General features: G+C 42.5%; 2 protein-coding genes across 2 annotated transcripts; one reads left to right on the plus strand and one right to left on the minus strand.

The window, feature by feature from the left end:
• Positions 1–1152: 1152 nt before the first annotated feature.
• itih6 (inter-alpha-trypsin inhibitor heavy chain family member 6) lies at positions 1153–9934 on the plus strand. The gene is made up of 17 exons (XM_053317215.1): positions 1153–1260; positions 1984–2019; positions 2899–3053; positions 4701–4811; positions 4995–5242; positions 5447–5616; positions 5730–5846; positions 5995–6166; positions 6256–7890; positions 7964–7996; positions 8164–8181; positions 8298–8345; positions 8445–8474; positions 8632–8676; positions 8777–8890; positions 9009–9392; positions 9669–9934. The coding sequence occupies exons 1-17, from the start codon at positions 1153–1155 to the stop codon at positions 9932–9934; spliced, it is 3690 nt and encodes a 1229-aa protein (XP_053173190.1).
• Positions 9935–13606: 3672 nt separating this feature from the next.
• Positions 13607–18223, minus strand: gdi1 (GDP dissociation inhibitor 1). Its single transcript, XM_053317216.1, has 11 exons — positions 18104–18223; positions 16991–17098; positions 16665–16764; positions 16337–16471; positions 16022–16220; positions 15368–15499; positions 15161–15260; positions 14590–14761; positions 14168–14312; positions 13988–14042; positions 13607–13759 (listed from the first exon to the last, which is right to left on the minus strand). The coding sequence occupies exons 1-11, from the start codon at positions 18146–18148 to the stop codon at positions 13607–13609; spliced, it is 1344 nt and encodes a 447-aa protein (XP_053173191.1). The 5' UTR covers positions 18149–18223.
• Positions 18224–18896: the final 673 nt, after the last annotated feature.

Below are 18896 nucleotides of genomic sequence, written 5' to 3' on the forward strand. Positions count from 1 at the left end.
CGTCTACAGCTGGTACGGGAAGTTTTCTTTTAAATATCTCTGTCACCTGTTCCTGTGTCTTTTCTGACTCTATTAAGTGCAAGATCTTAAAAGTGGCATTGTTTACAAGTGATTTAGAGGGGGGGAAATGACTGTATTTAAAGGCTGAGAGAACATAAAAAAAAGATGTAGGGAGGTTGTTCTAACTTAAGCCTACATGCACATGTAACTGTTGTACAGATACTAAAATAAGTTGTTGATCGTCTAGGAATCAGCACCATGGATAGCACCCAAACAAAACAAAACAAAAAAAAGAAAGTATTTGTTGTAGATTTTACAACTTGGCTGTAACATTTGTAATGTAGATTAGATGCCAAGCTTCAGGAAGGATTGAATGAAATGTATGTAAATGATTGAATGTAAATAAAGAATGTAAAGAAAGTGTCACCTCAGAAAAATAAATTCACAATACAAAGTCTGTGTGCTGTTTGTGGTTTGCTTGGCAGCTTTGTTACGTTGCTCACTCTCCCACAGAGAAGATGAAGAAAAAGTTCAGTTTAACATGGTTGCACAACAGACCAATGGACTGTTTCTTTCAGCCAATAATGGCTCCTTATGTAAGAGCACTCAAGGAAAATAAAAACTCACATTTGGGAGTCATTTAAATTGAATTTAACCAAGAATGGAGACTTTTAGGTGCACTCTTGCAGAGCTGAGAGGAGGAGGAAGTGTTTTGGTCCCAAATAGTTGAGCAGGGGTTAATAATCCCTCATGGACCTCAGTGGCAGCAGTCCGCGAAATTTCCAGTATGCGTGAACACAAGCTGGGAGCTGCTTTCTCCAACCCAGAGGGACACACGCAACTTTCTGACTGAACTTCACCCTTCACCGCCTGCTTTTCTTTTATGTCGGATATTTAAATCTTATTATAAGAAACCACTTTTTAAGTTGTCATCACTGCTGTGGAGTTATTTAAATTAAGCAAGAGGGAGGGGGAAGGAGGCTTGCCCCGTGCAAAAAAACTAACTTGTGTAAAATGTGAGGTGTGCATTGCGTCCTGCTGTACGTGCCTGTGCCACCTCAGTCCCGCTGACAACGTGACGCCGCCGGGAAACTCAACTTCTTTTTGGAGCCTAAAACCTGTATCATTATTATTATTATTATTATTATGGAAATGACGCGTTTAAAATTTCAGTGCATTCTAGTTTTCTTCACTTTTTGTGTGCAAGAGGGATTATCAGAGGATTATGCAGCGCGGATTGGAGAAAATATACTTTTACAGGTGAGGATATTCTTTCAGTTATGTGTCAAAAGTCGTCGCTATATTAATTTAAAGAGATGATGTGCTCATTTAAAGAGAAACTTTACTTTATATAAGTCACAAGTAGGCTAAATGGTTGGACATACAACATTAACAACGTTTTTTAAATTATTATTATTTATTTATTTATGTATTTATTATGATTTTATATTTTTAAATACCAGGCCCCCCTGTAGGTTTTTGCAGCACAGTGAAAGAAGTATCATGTAGTATTATCTGTTACATGAAATATGTGATTTTTTATTATGTCTTTTAAAGGATTTCCACTTAAATTTATTTGTTTGTTCCCAGTAATGTCCAGGATATGTGGTAATGTATTGACACAGCAATGACTGAGCAATGGCAAAATTAACATTTGAAACCAAGCCGTGCAGCCTCACAGGCCCTGTGTACAGTGAAAGCATTTATTTCCAGTTCCACTTCCCCTTCCATTCATGAATGGCTTTGATTCAGACTATTTTGACACAAAATCTCGACCCAACCCTCACATGGGCAGATTGTAGAGATTACTTCAAAAAAGGAGACATTTTGATCAACCTCTGTTGCCAAGAAATTACATTGTGCACTGTGGGATGAAGTATTTGCCCTTACTACTTCCCCTTTCTCCTCTGTCTTAAAAGCACCAAACATTTCCACCAAACTACTCAAGCACTCGACTAACACACTGTCTTGTTTCTTTTCCAGAGAGTAAAGCGTCAAAGCAAACCAACTAAACCAGTGGTAAGTGTTTGTGTCACAGGACTCATTGTGCAAGATTGGAATTTAACTTATGAATTTGCATATGAAATACAGAATGAACATGGCTCAATTATAAAACTGCTGTGTCGTTTGGTCCTGGAGTTGCCCCCTATTATACAAAGTGAAGTACTGAACACGCTTCACTGACAGGGAAACAACCCTGAACACCTCTCACCGTAACATCAGTAGCTCCACTGTGGTTTGGCCTGAGTTTGCTGCCGTTCCATGAACACATTCTGTCTGTATAGCACAAACCACAGCCTTCCTAAATACCAGCGAGCTCGAGGGCTGATGTGGCTTTCTTCCTCAGGCCTGTCGCCTCGTCCTGCAATAATGTGGCCGGCACTGACCAGATTGGTCCCAGCAGGCGCCGGCGATACCCGAGTAAACAAGAGGAGAGCAAAGGCATCATGCAGGGAACTGCTTTGTTTTGTTTCGTTGACTTGTCAGAGCCATGCACGCCAAACTGTGATATGGGAAAGAAAGAAAATCTGTTCCATTTGAGGTTTTTGATCGTGTTTTTCTTTGTGCCTCAGGGTAGTACAACATTCATGGCTGCCTGTGATAGTCACTGATGGGCAGTAACACATCTGTGTATAAATATAGCATGAGCCTACAGTTATTTTGGATCACTCTAGCCCCTTTTTTGGATCTAAATAAGTTTCATTCACACAGCAAAACTGATCACCCCACCAAGCCAGCCTTTCATGCATTCAGTGGATCCGAGTGATGTGTCTTGTCCCTCAAGTAAAACAGTACTTTCACCTTTCACCAATGCTGCTCTGCTCCAGTATGTGATAAAAGTCTCCTGATCTCCTTTAACCTTTAAAGTGATTTGTCATGTATCTGTTATGTCACTAGCTGAAGGTGACAGACTACCATGTGAAGTGTTCGGTGGTGTCCCGCTATGCTGTTACCACAGTCCAAAGTGCAGTATGGAACCAGCTCGCCATCACTAAAGAGGCTGCCTTTGAGGTGGACCTGCCCTCCTCTGCTTTCATCTCCAACTTCACCATGTAAGTCGGTCCATCAAGTCTTCCACAATCTCTCTGTCTGTTAACTACAGTGTGCATCATATCAGCAGTACATCAGTGTTTCCTGTATTTATTTCTGAGTATGTATGAGTATTTTAATTTCTTCTAATCTCTAAAATCACTTTGAAAGTCAGTCAGTCGTCTCAGTTACTGTGTTTTGGATGCAAATTCCTGAGAGGTAGAATGGATTTATAAAGTGGACAGATAAAGTATCCACACCTCCAGGTCAAAAGTATTTCCCTCGAAGGAATCTTGACCGTAGGAATAACATTTCCCTGCTGTGTGGTGAGAAACTGAAATAAATATAAGTAATGTTCTCGTTGATGGGCAAAATCCAGGAATAAAACTTCAGAGGAATTATGTAAGGAACTAGTATTCCGGTCCAGAGGAGGTGCATAATTTGATTAGTAAGAGGGTCGGTAACCGCTCTCCTTTAAAAATGCTAAATATAAACAAAACAAATAAGTCAACATCGCAGGCCAGGCAGCAAGCATGGAGCTGGATTTGGGAGCGGAAGCAGGTCAGGAGGAGGGGGAACCTGAGGGCAGATGAATACCAGGCTTTGTAAATGGAAGTCAGAAAGTTAATAGAGAAAATGACAGGAGTTTGCCTAGTCTCCCCTTCTCTCCCCTGCACAGTTTACCAAGGCGCCCTGCCAGGTTAGATTAGCTACATGCGGCACACACATGCTTACATCTAATGTATGTATGCGTGCCTGCATAGGTGATTGGAGACTTAGATTTTTTAAGTATGTGTGAGTCTGGAACGTGTACAGCTTTTTACAACCATAATTCTTCACATCTCTCTTTCTCTGTCACTCTCTTTCACAGACACACACACAGCTACACCTATACATATTTTCCCACACGCTCCTCTACAGCCGTCTGCACATCACTAAATACCCAGAGGAAAAAAGGCTGTGGCAAAAGTATTGCGTTAGTTCTTTGGCATTTCTGCATCTGAAACTAAGAAGTCTGTGTTCTGTGTGTGGGTCACTGATGTATAGCCATTCCTTTACCCCCTCAGCCCGCCACACATATAAATACAAGCACCTCCATTTTCCACTCTGCTCTCTCATTCCATTTTGCTCTGTGTCTCAAACAAGACCCGTTTCAAGCCTGTGGGTTTATTTTAGTTAGCCATTGATGTTTTTTTCTCTTTGGGTATATTTGTCCAAAGAACTTGACCTTAATTTAGCACCTTGTCACGTGACATAGGTGGTCACCAAAATCTAGGAAGTGCACCTTGTGAATTGGTTCATGCTTTTGAGTGCCGGTATTGGTGTGGATTTTGCTGGGTGTAGCACACAGGCGGCACTCCCTCGGAGCATCACCGGCCTGCAAGATCTCTCTTCATTAATCCTGTTTTCAGAGGGAAATTACTGTTTTCCACTTACCCTGTTTATGACCCCGCTGCCCCTTCGCATGGTATGAACGCCATCTGTAAACATGCATGATGTGTGTTTGTGAAGCAGCTCTGTGATAGCTCTGGAAATACAAGGCGCAAAATAAAGTAAATCATGCTCAACAACTCAATGCAGGCGAGGCGTGTTTCTGACTGAAATATAATCTGGCTACTGTGAGTCAAACAGAGAGCTGTTTCTTCTTCATTTTTCCTCTATCCCATCAGCACCTCCAATGGCAAGGTGTATGTGGCCCAGGTGAAGGAAAGAGCCGCTGCCAGGAAAATTTACGACGCTGCTAAGAAGCAAGGAAAAACTGCCGGACTTGTCGCCACCAAGTCAGTCACAGACAAATTTTTTTACACCTTTAATTATCACAGAATAAAAAGATGTAATGTTATTCCCTTAGTATGTGTTAGTTATCCAATATTGTGCTGCATGTTTTGTAATGCTAATACAGTTTTTAATATTACACTGATTGATTAGATCCAATACATTATTGTGAACTGTTTGTGCTCCAGAGAGAGGGAGATTGAGAAGTTTCGTGTGGCAGTAAGTGTACCGTCTGGAGCTCGGATGTTCTTCTCACTGTCCTATGAGGAGCTGTTACCTCGGCGACTGGGCCGCTATGAGCTCAGTTTGGGTCTGAGGCCGGGACAGCCTGTCCAAAATCTCACATTAGATGTCAGTATAACAGAGCGAACGGGCATCAGTTTCATCAAGGTCCTTCCACTCAAGACAAGCCGACTGCTCTCCAACACTGCTCAAGGTAAAAAGGGATCAAGATATGGTGGAGATTTGTGTCACGATGAGTAACTTTCAAAGAACATCATCATTATCTTCTAAATCCTGGCAAGAAAGCAAATAAGCATGTCAAACTCTTCCTTTAAAGGAAATTATCTTGATTATTACCATTTTCCATTACTACTACATAGACTTAACTGACATGTTTAGATGCACTGATTTCCTACAGGTGCTGCAGATGCACCCACGTCCACTCATGTTGAGCAGAGTGCTGGCTGTGCTCGAGTTCACTACAGTCCCACTCTGCAGCAGCAGAACAGCATCTCTTCCAAGGGTCTTGATGCAGACTTCCTCATTCATTATGATGTGAACCTCAGAGACCTCATGGGTGATGTCCAGGTCAGGAGCATCTTTTCATTTCTGGCTTGTCTTAGTGTACATGGATGTGTTAACACAACTGTAAAGGATCACAACACAAAAATTAGCTTTGTACTCTTCTCTGCCTCTCTTAGGTGCATGATGGCTACTTTGTGCATTATTTTGCACCCAGAGGACTTCCTGTGGTTCCTAAGGATGTTATATTTGTCATTGATGTCAGTGGCTCCATGATAGGCACCAAAATAAAACAGGTAAAGTGGCCAAGTCAACTTCACATAAAACTTATGGACCACCAAAGGTTATTTAAAAAGGAGACGAGAAACTTCCTAAAATATGACAATATGTTGCTAGAACTAATGTAGGTTTTCTGTCAGTAATTCTAATCATTTCTGTCAGTAGACCAAACAGGCCATGAGCACCATCCTCGGGGACCTCAGAGAGGGAGACCACTTTAATATCATCACGTTCTCAGACAAGGTTCACACTTGGAAGAAAGGACGAACAGTGCGTGCCACTCGGCAGAACGTACGAGATGCCAAAGACTTTGTGAAGAGGATTATTGCAGAAGGATGTGAGTTAAAATGTGATATTCACTTCTTTTATCAACTTCTTTAATATTTGTTAACACTAATTGTCCTCATTGCTCCACTCTTTTTTCAGGGACCAATATCAATGCAGCTCTGCTTTCAGCTGCTCAGCTTGTCAATCCACCATCCTCTAGATCTTCTGGCCAATTCTCGTCCCGTCGTGTCCCTCTGGTCATTTTCCTCACTGATGGGGAGGCAACAATTGGCGTAACAGCTGGTGACACCATCCTTAGTAATGCCAAGAAGGCGCTAGGCACGGCCTCTCTGTTCGGCCTTGCTTTTGGAGATGATGCAGACTTCCTCCTCCTGAAGCGTCTGGCTCTGGATAATCGAGGTGTAGCTCGGATGGTGTACGAGGATGCAGATGCAGCCTTGCAGCTGAAGGGCTTCTATGATGAAGTGGCCAGCCCTTTGCTATCAGACATCCAGCTGTCCTACCTGGATGATCAGGCGTTTGACATCACCCGCTCCCTGTTCCCAAACTACTTCCAAGGCTCTGAGTTGGTGGTGGCTGGGAGGGTTAAACCAGGGGTCAAGGATTTAAAGGTGTTAATGTCTGCTATTGATTCAAAGCAGCATGTCAAGTTGGAGAATGATGTGTTGATTTCCCAAGCAAAGGGGAATGGGACTGCATATTCGCTTGACTGTTCAGGAGGTTTAGAAGGAATCTCCAGCTTTGTGCATCGTCTCTGGGCGTATTTCACTATCAAAGAATTGCTGCTGGCCAAACTGAACGCAACTGACCCTGCTACTCAGAGGTTACTGGCAGAGAAGGCCACCAACCTCTCCCTCAAGTATAACTTTGTTACACCGGTCACATCTTTAGTTGTAGTGAAGCCAGACGCTGATGAAGCAGCTCAAACTCCAACCACCACAAAACCTACCATTGCAGCCACTATAACCACGACAGCAACGACTACTGCTATGTCCAAAATATCAGCAGCTGGTGCTGCAAAGAAGCCAAACTCACCCTCTAACACCAGGCCAAAAAAAGCAAAACCAGACCCTCCTCAGCCACCTACACCACAACCTAAAAAAATGTCATTACCACTTTCACCATCCAAGAAAACCACAACAACGTCAAGTCCCAGCACCACTAAAACTGCCCCAGCGCCATTCTCTGGCAAAAAGCCCTCGCCTTCCCGAAATGATTCTAAAACTGCCTCCCCTCCTCCTTCTGGAAAGATATCCACCTCTTTGCTTAACGCTCTAAAAACAGCGCCACCCCCTGCACCTGGAAAAATCTCCACCTCCCAGCCCATGAAAACAATCCCACCCTCAACAACAACAACAACAACTACTACTACTGCTGCTACTACCACCACAATGCTAACATTCACCACCAGCACCACACCTCCTCTCAGGACTGACCCTGTATTCCAGCCTGGGAGACCCCTTACCCCACAGCCCAGTACAGTGAGGACAGCTCTGCCTCCTGTCAAAGTGGCTGCATCCTCCACAGAGGCAGAACACACACATACCACATCCGCTTCAGGTCTTACTCACCCTGATATCACCACTGCTCTGCCACAACTATTGTCTCCACTCACCCCTCCCACTCCAGCCCCGGCTCCGGCTTTGGAAGGCAACGACACAGACTCAGATGTGGATGTAGATCTGAGCATTGCTACCCTGGTGTCAGCTACTTTCGCTCCCATGCCGGGTGTGACAGATGGGCCGAGACTGTGGGAGGCAGCAGGGCTTCTGGGTAGGTTTCCTTCCTGTAGATTGCAGACTTTGTATTGTTGTGTCTAAGTGAATGTTCTTTATCTCTCCACTAGATGTCTCCACCTCCATTCAGATTCAGAGAAAAGGTGAAGCTGAATTTCCTCTCTATGTTGACATTTCTCAGAGCTTTTAATTGCATTTTATTTGATAAAAATGACTTTAAATGAAATGAGGTACTCATTAACTACACAACAGCACTGGAGCTGAATGTTGGGTAGTGATTTTATCTTTCTGTCTCTTTTCTGCTAAATAGATTTTGACCTTGTGAAAGGTGAGTATCACTACTAGTTCTTCATAATATGTCAGTCCTGTTAATATCAAAATCTCTTGGTGAACAGCAGCATGTGTCCTAAACTTCTTATCTCACTGCTTGCTTCCAACTCCCAGACTACGATGCAACCTACGACTATGACTATGATCTCAGCTACGATGCTTGTAAGTTTTAAATGCTTATTAGAAGCAAATCTGGACTGTAGCTGCATTTCAGGCCTCGAACATTTTCACATAAAACACATGTCTCTGACTTATTTTCAGGGGACGATAGTGCAGACACAGAATCATTTGGTGAGTATTTAGTGGATGTTGTTTACAGCTTTGTGTCTAGAATAATGTACTACTTGTTATAGAGACACTGCTCGCAATACATGTTTAGTCCTGTGATTGGTTTCAGTGCTTGGGAGTGAGGAGGACTGTCCTTTAGTTGAATGTCTTGTGCTTTTAGAGCCTCCGTCCAGCCTGAGCACCGTCAGGGTCTTCTCCTCATCAGGTCAAGAGCCAACATTTTATACATTTGTTTCTTAATTAAGTCCTCAAATTAATTTAAATATTTTAAGTACTCATGTCATATTTGTGCTTGTCTATTGCAGTTGATGGAGATCCTCATTTTGTGGTTCAGTTGCCAAAGCTGCATCAGAACCTCTGCTTCACAGTAGACGGCAGAGCTAATGACGTTCTCAGACTGTTAGAGGACCCAAAGAGAGGTTCGCATGTCAATAAATTCTCTCATTTTAGTGTCAAGTTTATATGTATCAGGATCAGTTAATGCATACCGCTTTTTGGTGAATTACCAAATGTGAATGTGCCCCCTTCCTCTTCAAGGGATCATTGTGGATGGCCATCTAATGGGGGCTCCATCCAAACACGGTGCAGAAGAGCGCCCCCGCACCTACTTTGACAGGCTCACCATCTCCTCAGCCACAGCTGGCTCTGGTGACATTATGATCACACTCTCATTGGACAGTGTGGTAGTGGAAGGGGAAGGGCAGGATATCCTCCCCATCAATCAGCAGGGATCGGTGACGAGGCAGGGTGTGACGGTTGCCGTGGACAACCATCGGAGCTGCTGGATCGAGCTGACTAAGGATATACGCTTCCTGGTTCTGTTCCATCACTACAAACACCCCAGCTACCTACAAATGCCACACCTGGGTTTTTACATCACACACGGACGAGGACTGTCTGCCTCAACTCAAGGTCTACTCGGTATGTGCACGTCAGCAACTAAGGATTATTTTCATTTATGATTATTTTCTAGATTCATCGATTGGTTTGGTCTATAAAATGTCAAAAAATGGAAAAAAAAACATCAACCAACAACAGTCCACAACTCAAAGCTGTTCAATTTACTGTCACAAAACCAGAAAATATTCACCTTTGAGAAGCTGGAATGAGATCATTTGAGCATTTCTTCGATTATTAAAATAGTCTGGTCTCTCTGTGAACTATGTGTCTCACACACTGTCCTCTGTCTGCCTACAGGCCAGTTCCAGCATGCTGACATGAGCATAAAAGTGGTTAAGGATCATCAGGATGGAGGTGCTCACCGGGCTAACAAGGAGGGAATTTTGAGCAAATCTGGGATCCTGAGGTGGGGATCAGAGCACGTGCCCGTCACTTTGCAAGACAAGTCGCTAAAAGACACGGTGCGAAAACGCCACCTAGGCAAGTGTTGGGTGGTGCCCAAAGCAGAAATAGAGAGACTACTGGGTCATCCGTATGAGAGCTACGTGGTGGATCATGTGTAATTCTAGCTGAGTCAACTCCGCCTTGTTGCCTCTCTGCTGCACAGCTCAGGTCACGGCAATTATCAACGGCATGATTATTGGACAAAGGGATGAGCGAGAAGTAGGACTCCACAGGTCTAAAATGACATGTTGCCACAGTGTAATATTCTGAAAGGAAGCAGTGAAACACAGGTGTGTGGTTACAAAAAGATGAAAAGTGGGGGTGACAGATTAGAGACCACAGTGAAAGAGAAAGCTGCAAATAGAGGAATAACGAGGATGTACGGTTCTACATGTAATAAGGTTAAAGGACTGAGTGATGCTGATGTGCCTTAACCATCATCACTGAATTTGCATTAGACTCAAGCTCTGTGTTCAGCATCTATGGCAAGAGACGCAATGTTCTCCTGTTCGCATGGCAACCACAAGATGTCTATTTGTGCTGCAGCAGTTTGCTCCCAAATGTCTTGCACACTAATAATGTTCACAACTTCAAATGATAATTCATCTTATGTTTCATTACGAGGTGATTAATAGACAATAACAGATTTTTCTATTTCAGAATGATTTGGAGCACAAAAATTGTATCATTTTGTGAGTTGTATTTTTTTAGTACAAGTGTATATAAACTATAATTGTATGTATGTAAAGATAATCTTACCCCCCCCCCCCCCCCCCAAAAAAAAGGGTTACTCACCTGGATGTTAGTGATTGCATCTTCAAAAAAAAAGTAACAAAAATCAGGGTCTTTCCAGGTTTGCCATGTGCTTTTTATTTTTCTATCATTTCATTCGCAGTTTAATTCATTTTATTTGTTACACAAGACATTAGGCATTGTTCACATACTAGTGATCAAACAAGGACAGTAAGTTTTCTACTACTCAGCCTGAACTATTTCTTTTTGTCAATTTCAAGGGATATTGTCAATAGTGGTTTTCAAAGGCCAAACTGGATGGAAATTAAAACAGTACAACCACACATGAGGCTTTTGTCTTCAATAAATTAAAAAAAAAAAAAAGAAGAAGAAGAAGAAGAAGAAGAGAGGACAGTATCTGATGCTTAGGAAGGGCAGGGGGGGAGAGGGAAGGGCTTTAAATATATCTATGTTCCAGGAGTAAACAGTATTCCAGTTTTTTAATCAGATAACATGTTTCCAGGATGAAGACCATGACACACAATGTTCAACGATGCACAGTGTGAGATTGTTGCGTTAAACACAGCTTTTCAGAGGATTTTTTTCCCCCCATTTTCTGACTCGTTGCTGTTATCCTTCCATCAAAAACCTGTTTCTTAAGAATGCTAAATAATCATATTAAACCATGATGCAACACTGGAATGATCACTGAATAAAAGGTAAACATAACACATGACACAGCAAATAACAAACAAACAAAAAAAAAAGAAATTTCGGTGTGCATCACTCTTTTTTTTAAATCCATTTTTTTATCATCAGAACATAAAACTAATAGCATAGCATATTCAGCATTTGACGTAAAACCTTCCACAATACGTCAGTGAAATTTGAATAAATAGAGCATAACAATAAGACACGTCAACACCCCAAACACGCAGTCACTTTGTTTAGAGTTGTTATTATTAGGGGGATATTGGTCGCGATGGGTAAAAGTGAAATGGGACCACTTCAGTGTTTTTTTTTAAAAGGAAACTTATCGGGGAGTGTCTCATCTGTTTGTTGATGTGTAACAAGCCAAGCCGAAGATCAAAATCTGGCTGTTAGGTCGCAGCGATATGAGGAAGTGCCTCGACTCCGGGTGTACAGTAACAGCCCTGATTTGGTTAAAAAAACAATATCCCTTCTATAGTATAGTCTGTCAGCTTTACAGAGAAACATACACTACCAAACTGTACTTTTAAAACGTCGTCAGTTTTCGCCAATAACAGCAACAGCATTTTTTGGCACAAGACAGACCTGCCACTAACAGTTAGATAAACAAAGCAGTCGATTTTGTGATAGGGGCCCCAAGTGTTTTAACAAGACCCCAAATTAAGGCTACAACCAACCAAATAAAAGCTTCATGGTTCATTCTTGTGGGGTGGCACTTGTTACTGTGGCTTCATACTTTTTTCTAACGCTGAAAAGTCTTCTAAAAGTTAAAAGGAGTAAATCAGCTTTTCACTCTTTTACTATTTAACTGCAATTTATTTCATAGGGTTTAGTCTCTATAGGGGATTGACTTATCTCAGTGACATACACAAGGGTTGAAACAACCAAGAAACAATCTGGTGCTTTCACTATGAGCCGAAATTTCAGTCTTCGCCCTCTTCACTCAAAAGTGAATCTTTCTCAAATGATCAAATCCGAAAAACCTTTCCCCACGTACATTCTTATCTCCACGGCGCACTTCCTCGCATCTCAACAAGATTCAATTAGCCATAATCAGCTTCGTCTTCATCACTCACGTATCAAATCTCAGCCAACACTTCTCAGAAAGCCTCACCTTGACACCGGACGAATCCATTTCCCGTGCCTCTTTTTGCTCCTGACATTCCCTTTTTTTTTCTTTTTAAATATTCAGCTTGAAGACCACAGTTTAAACCTCAACTCTGTAAACGTCATAACTTCAGCCAGTGAAATGTGCACCAAATATATAGAAATAAAACTCTTCAATAATTTAAAATGTTAGAAAGTAAACTATTCAAATTTAAAACTGACATCACACAACAGAGATAAACAAAGGAATTGTTTTTTTTGGGAGAGGGTGGGGGTGGTGGTGGTGGTGTAGAGGGGGTGACAGTTAATAGCCACTGGTTAGCTTGCCTGCTAGCACAGGGAACACAACAGCATTGCAAAGTGAGCACTATCAGTTGACAGAACAGCCCATTTATATGTAACTTTTCATCACATTTGTTTTTATGTTTTTTGCCTGACCAACAGATTTTGCCAAAAGGAACGCCGTCTATTGAAGTAACACAGGTAAAAGACCAAGTAAGAGAAAAGTGAAAGCAGGGTTGACAGGAGCGATGCGTGGAATGGTCCAGCCTTCATTACCGCAGTGTCGTTTTTGAGTCCTATGTACAATACTACTGTGTGTAAAAGATGCATGCATGTCAACTGGAGGTGACCCTTCCAGACGATTCTACGCTAAAAGCCGTTACAGATCTCTCATGTCAGAGCTCGCCTTTTTAAACCTTTCCCTTCATCTTCATCCAACCCAACAACAACCTCTGATATGAGAAGAAAGACGTTATAGAAAGAATGAAATGCTTTGAAAATCGGCAACAAGTAATAAATTCACCTCTAATGATCATAGTTAAGACATTAAGACATGATTATAGATTCTACAATGGAATGAAAGACCATATCAACCCTGCTTTACGGTGACAAAGATAGGGAGTGTAAGTATTTTGAACAGTGTGTGTGTGTGTGTATGTGTGTGTGTGTGGTTGTGAGCGTTAATGTGTTTTGAACGCGTGTTAAGAGAGAGAAGGGACGTGAGGAAAAGGAGGCAAACGCTTTGAGGCAGGCAGAGCCCAGAAACACGCCCTCCTCCACCGCACTTCATTTGTTTCTTCACCCCCCCCCCCCAACCCCACCAAAGGCTCCTCTACTCTACTCTACCTGCAGGCTCTGCCGCCGCTTATCGCTCCCCCTCCCCCCCCTCTTTTCTTTTAATATAACCCCGCCTCCTCTCCCGGCCCCGCCCTCTCTCGGGAAGCCCCCCTCTACCCCGCTCACTGCTCATCCTCCCCAAACACGTCGTTCTGTTTGCGTTTCATGTTCTCAAAGTCAAAGTCGCTCCCAGTCATACGTTTGTAGATGTCCTTGATGTCGTTGCAGGTGGTCTCGAAGTGAGTGGTGGCATCGTAGGAACTTGAGGCAAAGATCTGGGAATGACAAAAGTTTATTGTCATTAATGTATCTGTTAGAAGTGATGCATTCAAGTGCAATTAAAAAAAAAGAAGTGCATACTGGACCACACAGACTCATGCATAATACAAAATACCACCCTGATAGTAAGAGTGTGAATAAGAGAGGGTTGTGCCCCCCCAAAAAAACACAAATCCAGAATATCTTTAGAAATTGCTTTTTATATTAAAGTGAAATTCTCTCACCTGGCTCTCAGTACCATCATCTGTGGGCTCATAAAGATCACTAATAGCCACAAACCTGTCAAAAAAAACAACAATTTCAATAAACTTCCACATTTATTCATCACATGCATTTTTTAAAAAACATATAAATCCATGAAAAATGTTTAAATGATGGCAGTGACAGCTAATGCTGGGACTGACTTTTGGTCTATGGGCTCCAGCAGCTCCAGGGCCGGCTCGATCTCAGCTTCTGGCTCGCTGGTTTCCACTGTGGTGCTGACGATGGCGATGTACTTCCCCTGGGCAGCCACGTTGTGAGCATAGGAGATCATGCACACGTAGATGTCTGGAGAATAAAAGAAAGGGTTAAGAGGAGGAGAGAGGAGAGAAATCAGTGAATATATACAATGCTAGTAAGCTAGTATAATATGACACCTCTTCATCATTTTATAGTTATCAGTACAAGTTATAATAAGGCTAATAGGAACATTCTGATATGGGGCTGCTACTGTAATCATATTTTTCTGCAAGGATAAAATGAAGTATGTATTAAAAGGTTTGTGTGCAGTGTTTCAGGTCTAAAAGCTATCAGATTGCGTTGGAGCACTTGGCCACCTCCTCACCTGAGTTGCGGTTAACCTGATTCTGAGGAATGATGATCTGGCAGGAGTTGGCGTCATTAGTGTTTTTGATGGGGTGGCTGAGGATGCAGATCACACGGATCACCTGACCCGCCTTACGGACGCGGTCCGGGATGTAGCTGGGGTCACAGATAAGCTGCTTACAACGAGCCACCTGCAGCAGGAGCGAGACAAGGTGAGCGTTTGATACTTCATACTACTAAACTGCAGCTCAGCAGCCTTTGTAGATATATGATACCCATGAAGGAGCAGTCACTCTGTCTCCTCTCTCTAATTAATTCATTAGTGCATTGACTAAAAAATGATCGGAAAATATTTTGATAATTCTGCCGTTGCTCAAACAAATAAGACATTTTAAAATTTGGACACTGATATGTTATAATTTGCATTTTCTCAGTTTTCTGACATTTTACTGAACGAACAATGAATCATTTTTTGCAGACTGATTAATAATGAAAATAATCATTAATTGCAGACCTTCTTCACTCTAATATTTGTTATTACAATGTTAAAGTTGCATGTGATCATGAACAATAGCTCAGCGAGGCCGTACCTCGCCCTCAGACTTCACTCCAATCACATGACCACCTTCCATCACTATCTCCTCCACTGGTTTGTTCAGCATGTAGGTTCCTCCGTAGATTGCACTCAATCTAACAAAAACAAGCAAATAAAAACCGTCAAATCATTGAGATCATGGGTTTGAATTACTTTATTTACTATTGAAGATAATTCATGAAGATAAAAATGATGAAGGCACCTGGCAAATCCCTGCGGCAGCTCTCCCAGACCATACAGAGGGTAGAGGTAAGGGCTCTTTCCGTACCGTGCCAGCGATTCGCTGTACAGTTTGATACGATTGATGGTGTCCAAACAGGGCACATCAAGGTAGCTGAGAAAGTGACAGAAAATGACAAAAGAATATATTAATAACCACAGATTTATTGTAATGTACCTCATTCTGCACATATTCACAGTAAGAAATATGATCCTGGTGGTTTTTAGCTCAGTGGGTAGAGCACCCGCCCCATATATTGAGGCTACAGTCCTCACTGCAGGCGACTCCGGTTCGAATCCCGCACCGAGCAGTCCTGTCCTGTGTGTCATTGCCCCCTCTCTGCCTCCTATTTCCTGTCTCCCTCTACTAACCTGTACATTAAAGGCAAAAAGCCCCAAAAATATACTAAAAAAAAAAGAAATATGATCCTGGCCTACATACATTAATGTGAAAAAGCAAAAAAAACAACCTACTAATTGCTGAGTCGTCAAAGTATTAGACATTAACGAACCTTCTTCAATAATTAGCCACATGTTAAAATGTTAAATATAACTGTAAAGCTCAGTAAGAAACAACTCTATCAAAGAGCTGATTACAGGCTCTGTATAACTTCATAGAGTCCTTTGTTGTTCTTACTCGTCCGTCCTGTAGAGCGCCAGGGCGTGGCCAGTGAAGTCAATGACATCCTGGCCGAGGTCAAATTTCTTGTAAACGTCCCTCATCGTTGTGGTTTTGGGGTCCACGCCCTCAAAGGTCTTGGGGTCATTCTCATCAAAGTTAGCCACGAAGACTAAGAACTTCCGAAACCTTCGCTTCTCGAACATTCCCATCAGATCTGGAGAGGCAGACAAAGATGACTTAAATGTGATTTCATTGCTGTACTTCAGATATCTTTGCCTAGCAGAAAATAAATAAATAAATTGCACAATGCGACATATTTGATGGGCTTACTTGAAGCTAGTGCCTCAGTCTCGGTTGACGGCACCTTGTAGATCTTTCCTCCTTTGTAGACGAAGCTTCCCTCCACCACTTTAAAGTCCAGGTACCGTGTCACTTCTGTGTATAGCAGCATCTTCACAAGCTGACCTGCAATCACACAGACGGACATCTTTTCATCTTAATATGCGTCATCAAGCTTTAACAAAGCCTTGATAGCATTAAGAGAATAAAACTCATCCTCCATATAAGGATTCCTGGGTCTTATCAGTAATACTAGTAATTATTCTCAGTATTTGATGAGCTATGATAGACAGTTATTAGTCATATATGTGAGACTGACCATTGGCCATGAGAAACTTGGGGATGAGGTCAACGTTCCAGTCCCTTCCTCTGCCCATGGATTCGGGCGGACTATCTGGAAGAGTGAAGCGCTTGTACAGCTGAGGAGGGGGAAAAAAAACCACAGGAGAGTCAACAACGTGCCGACTGACAGGCAGGAGACTACACAGCTCATAGAAACCTAAAGCACGACAGAGGATGAGGCCGTTAGCAAATGAAGGCAGTAAAAAGAGCAGCTGGTGCACAGTGGCACTAACGGTAAAATGAGATGTATTGTAGGAACATAAAATATATTGATTGCTTTTATAGATCCCGGGAGCACGTTACCTCCTCCAGAGGGGTGATGGAAGAGCTCTCCCCTCCATAGTATGGGTTCCTGTCCATGTGCAGAACCTTTTTCCCATTCACAGACATGATCCCAGACAGGATGCATTCCTGCATAGAAAACAAGATTTAACACCCGGCATCAATAACGTGACATCACATTAATGTGGAAATGAAGGGACACGTAATAAAAATGATTTAGGAAACATGTCTCTTGAAGGGGGGAGGGGGGGGGGGGGGGAGAGAAAAAAGAGAGAAATGAATGCAAGTTATGAGGTTTTGACAGGCGACTGCAGGGAGGACAGAAAGAACGCTCTGCGCATGCGCCGCTGAATCGTTTCACCTAGCCTATGTATATCTGCTGTAATAACAATAATGATGATAATAATAATAGTTAATATTACAATAACAATGTGTATATAAAAGAAAGATGTAAGAATTCAACTATCACATTAGAAAAATACAAAATATACGAAGATTGATCTACAAATGAATATATAACGATATATTTTATAAAGCGGTCTAAATGTCGACTTTTTGAAATGTGAATGCGGTGCGTGATGAAAACCACGATTGAGATATCACATTACAGGAACAGGGCCCGTTTGTGCCGCATTGGGTGTGTGTGATAAAGTGAAGGGAATTGCGGCGAGAGTAGCAGCAGTGAAAGGCTCAGTCATTGAATAAAAGCCGTGCTCAGGCCTGCGCCAACCCTTAGGATGGAGGCCTGTCTGTGCAGAGAGGACCATCACACACACTGACTGAGGGGGTTACGCCTAAAAGATGCTACAGGGTGGAACACAACACTGAGCCGGGGCTGTCACCATCTAAAAATTATCCCCCCACCCCCGCTTCTCATGATGCACGAGCTGCTCGACAGGTGCATCATTTGGAGACATTTTGCCTAAAGCGCATCTGTTATCACAATTTAATAATGTCACAAACACACACACATACACACACACACACACACACATAGGGAGCCTTTCACTCTTTGGGTAGCCGGGCCTGATTGTCCAGCCTTAAATAATCATCACATAATCAACCTCTCTCCTCTCTCTCTTGTGTGTGTGTGTGTCTGTGTCTGCAAGAGTAAAATGAAGCTTGACTACTTACTGTGAGTCCGGTGCCCAAAACGATCACATCATATTCCTCATCCATGTTGTATCACCGCCTCTCCCGTCTCGCCCTCTTTTTTTTGCCTTGAGAAATGAAGGGTATTGAAGGAAAAAAGGAAAGAATGCCAAGTGGAGTCCCACAATCCGGGAATCGGCTCCGTCTCTCGAAACCCCGCACACACAAAAAAAGCGCTTTTTAAAAAAACGTCCTCGTTAGAAAAGTTAAGATATTATTTATTAATCATTGAGGCATTAATGACCAATGGAATAAACTGTCCACACTGTCACCGGCGAGGACGACCAAAGATGGCCCTGATCGTGGAGCAACTCTAGAACAATGTCTTTGCGCGTCGGGAAATAGTGCGCATCCTCCTCCTGTCTTTTCCCTCATCTTTGCCACACAATGGGACTCATAACTCAAAAAGCTGCGCGTAATATTAAGGAAGGCTTTATCGGGCGCTTGTGCACATGAGTTTTGAAGTTTCGCTTGCAGTTTCACATTTTTCTTGACATTTTTAATAACCTTTTTTTTAATGCAAGTCTGTGTGCTCTCTGTTCCCTTTTTCTATCCTTCCTTTCCAGTTGTAGGCGCAGCGTTGCGTGGATGCAGGCAGTGTATCCCTCCGCCACCACAGCTGTGTGGATGGGAGTTGCTTTCACTCACTGAACCACGTAGGCCCTTTTAAATAAGGGGGAAATAAACCTGCTGAACTATAGACATGTTTTGTTTCTTTTAAGTGTGTGTGTTTTATAATGTTACAGTTACTGAGAAAAAAAAGTGTAATTAAATT

The sequence above is a fragment of the Scomber japonicus genome, chromosome 4 (assembly GCF_027409825.1).
Source record: "Scomber japonicus isolate fScoJap1 chromosome 4, fScoJap1.pri, whole genome shotgun sequence".
Lineage (NCBI taxonomy): Eukaryota > Metazoa > Chordata > Actinopteri > Scombriformes > Scombridae > Scomber > Scomber japonicus.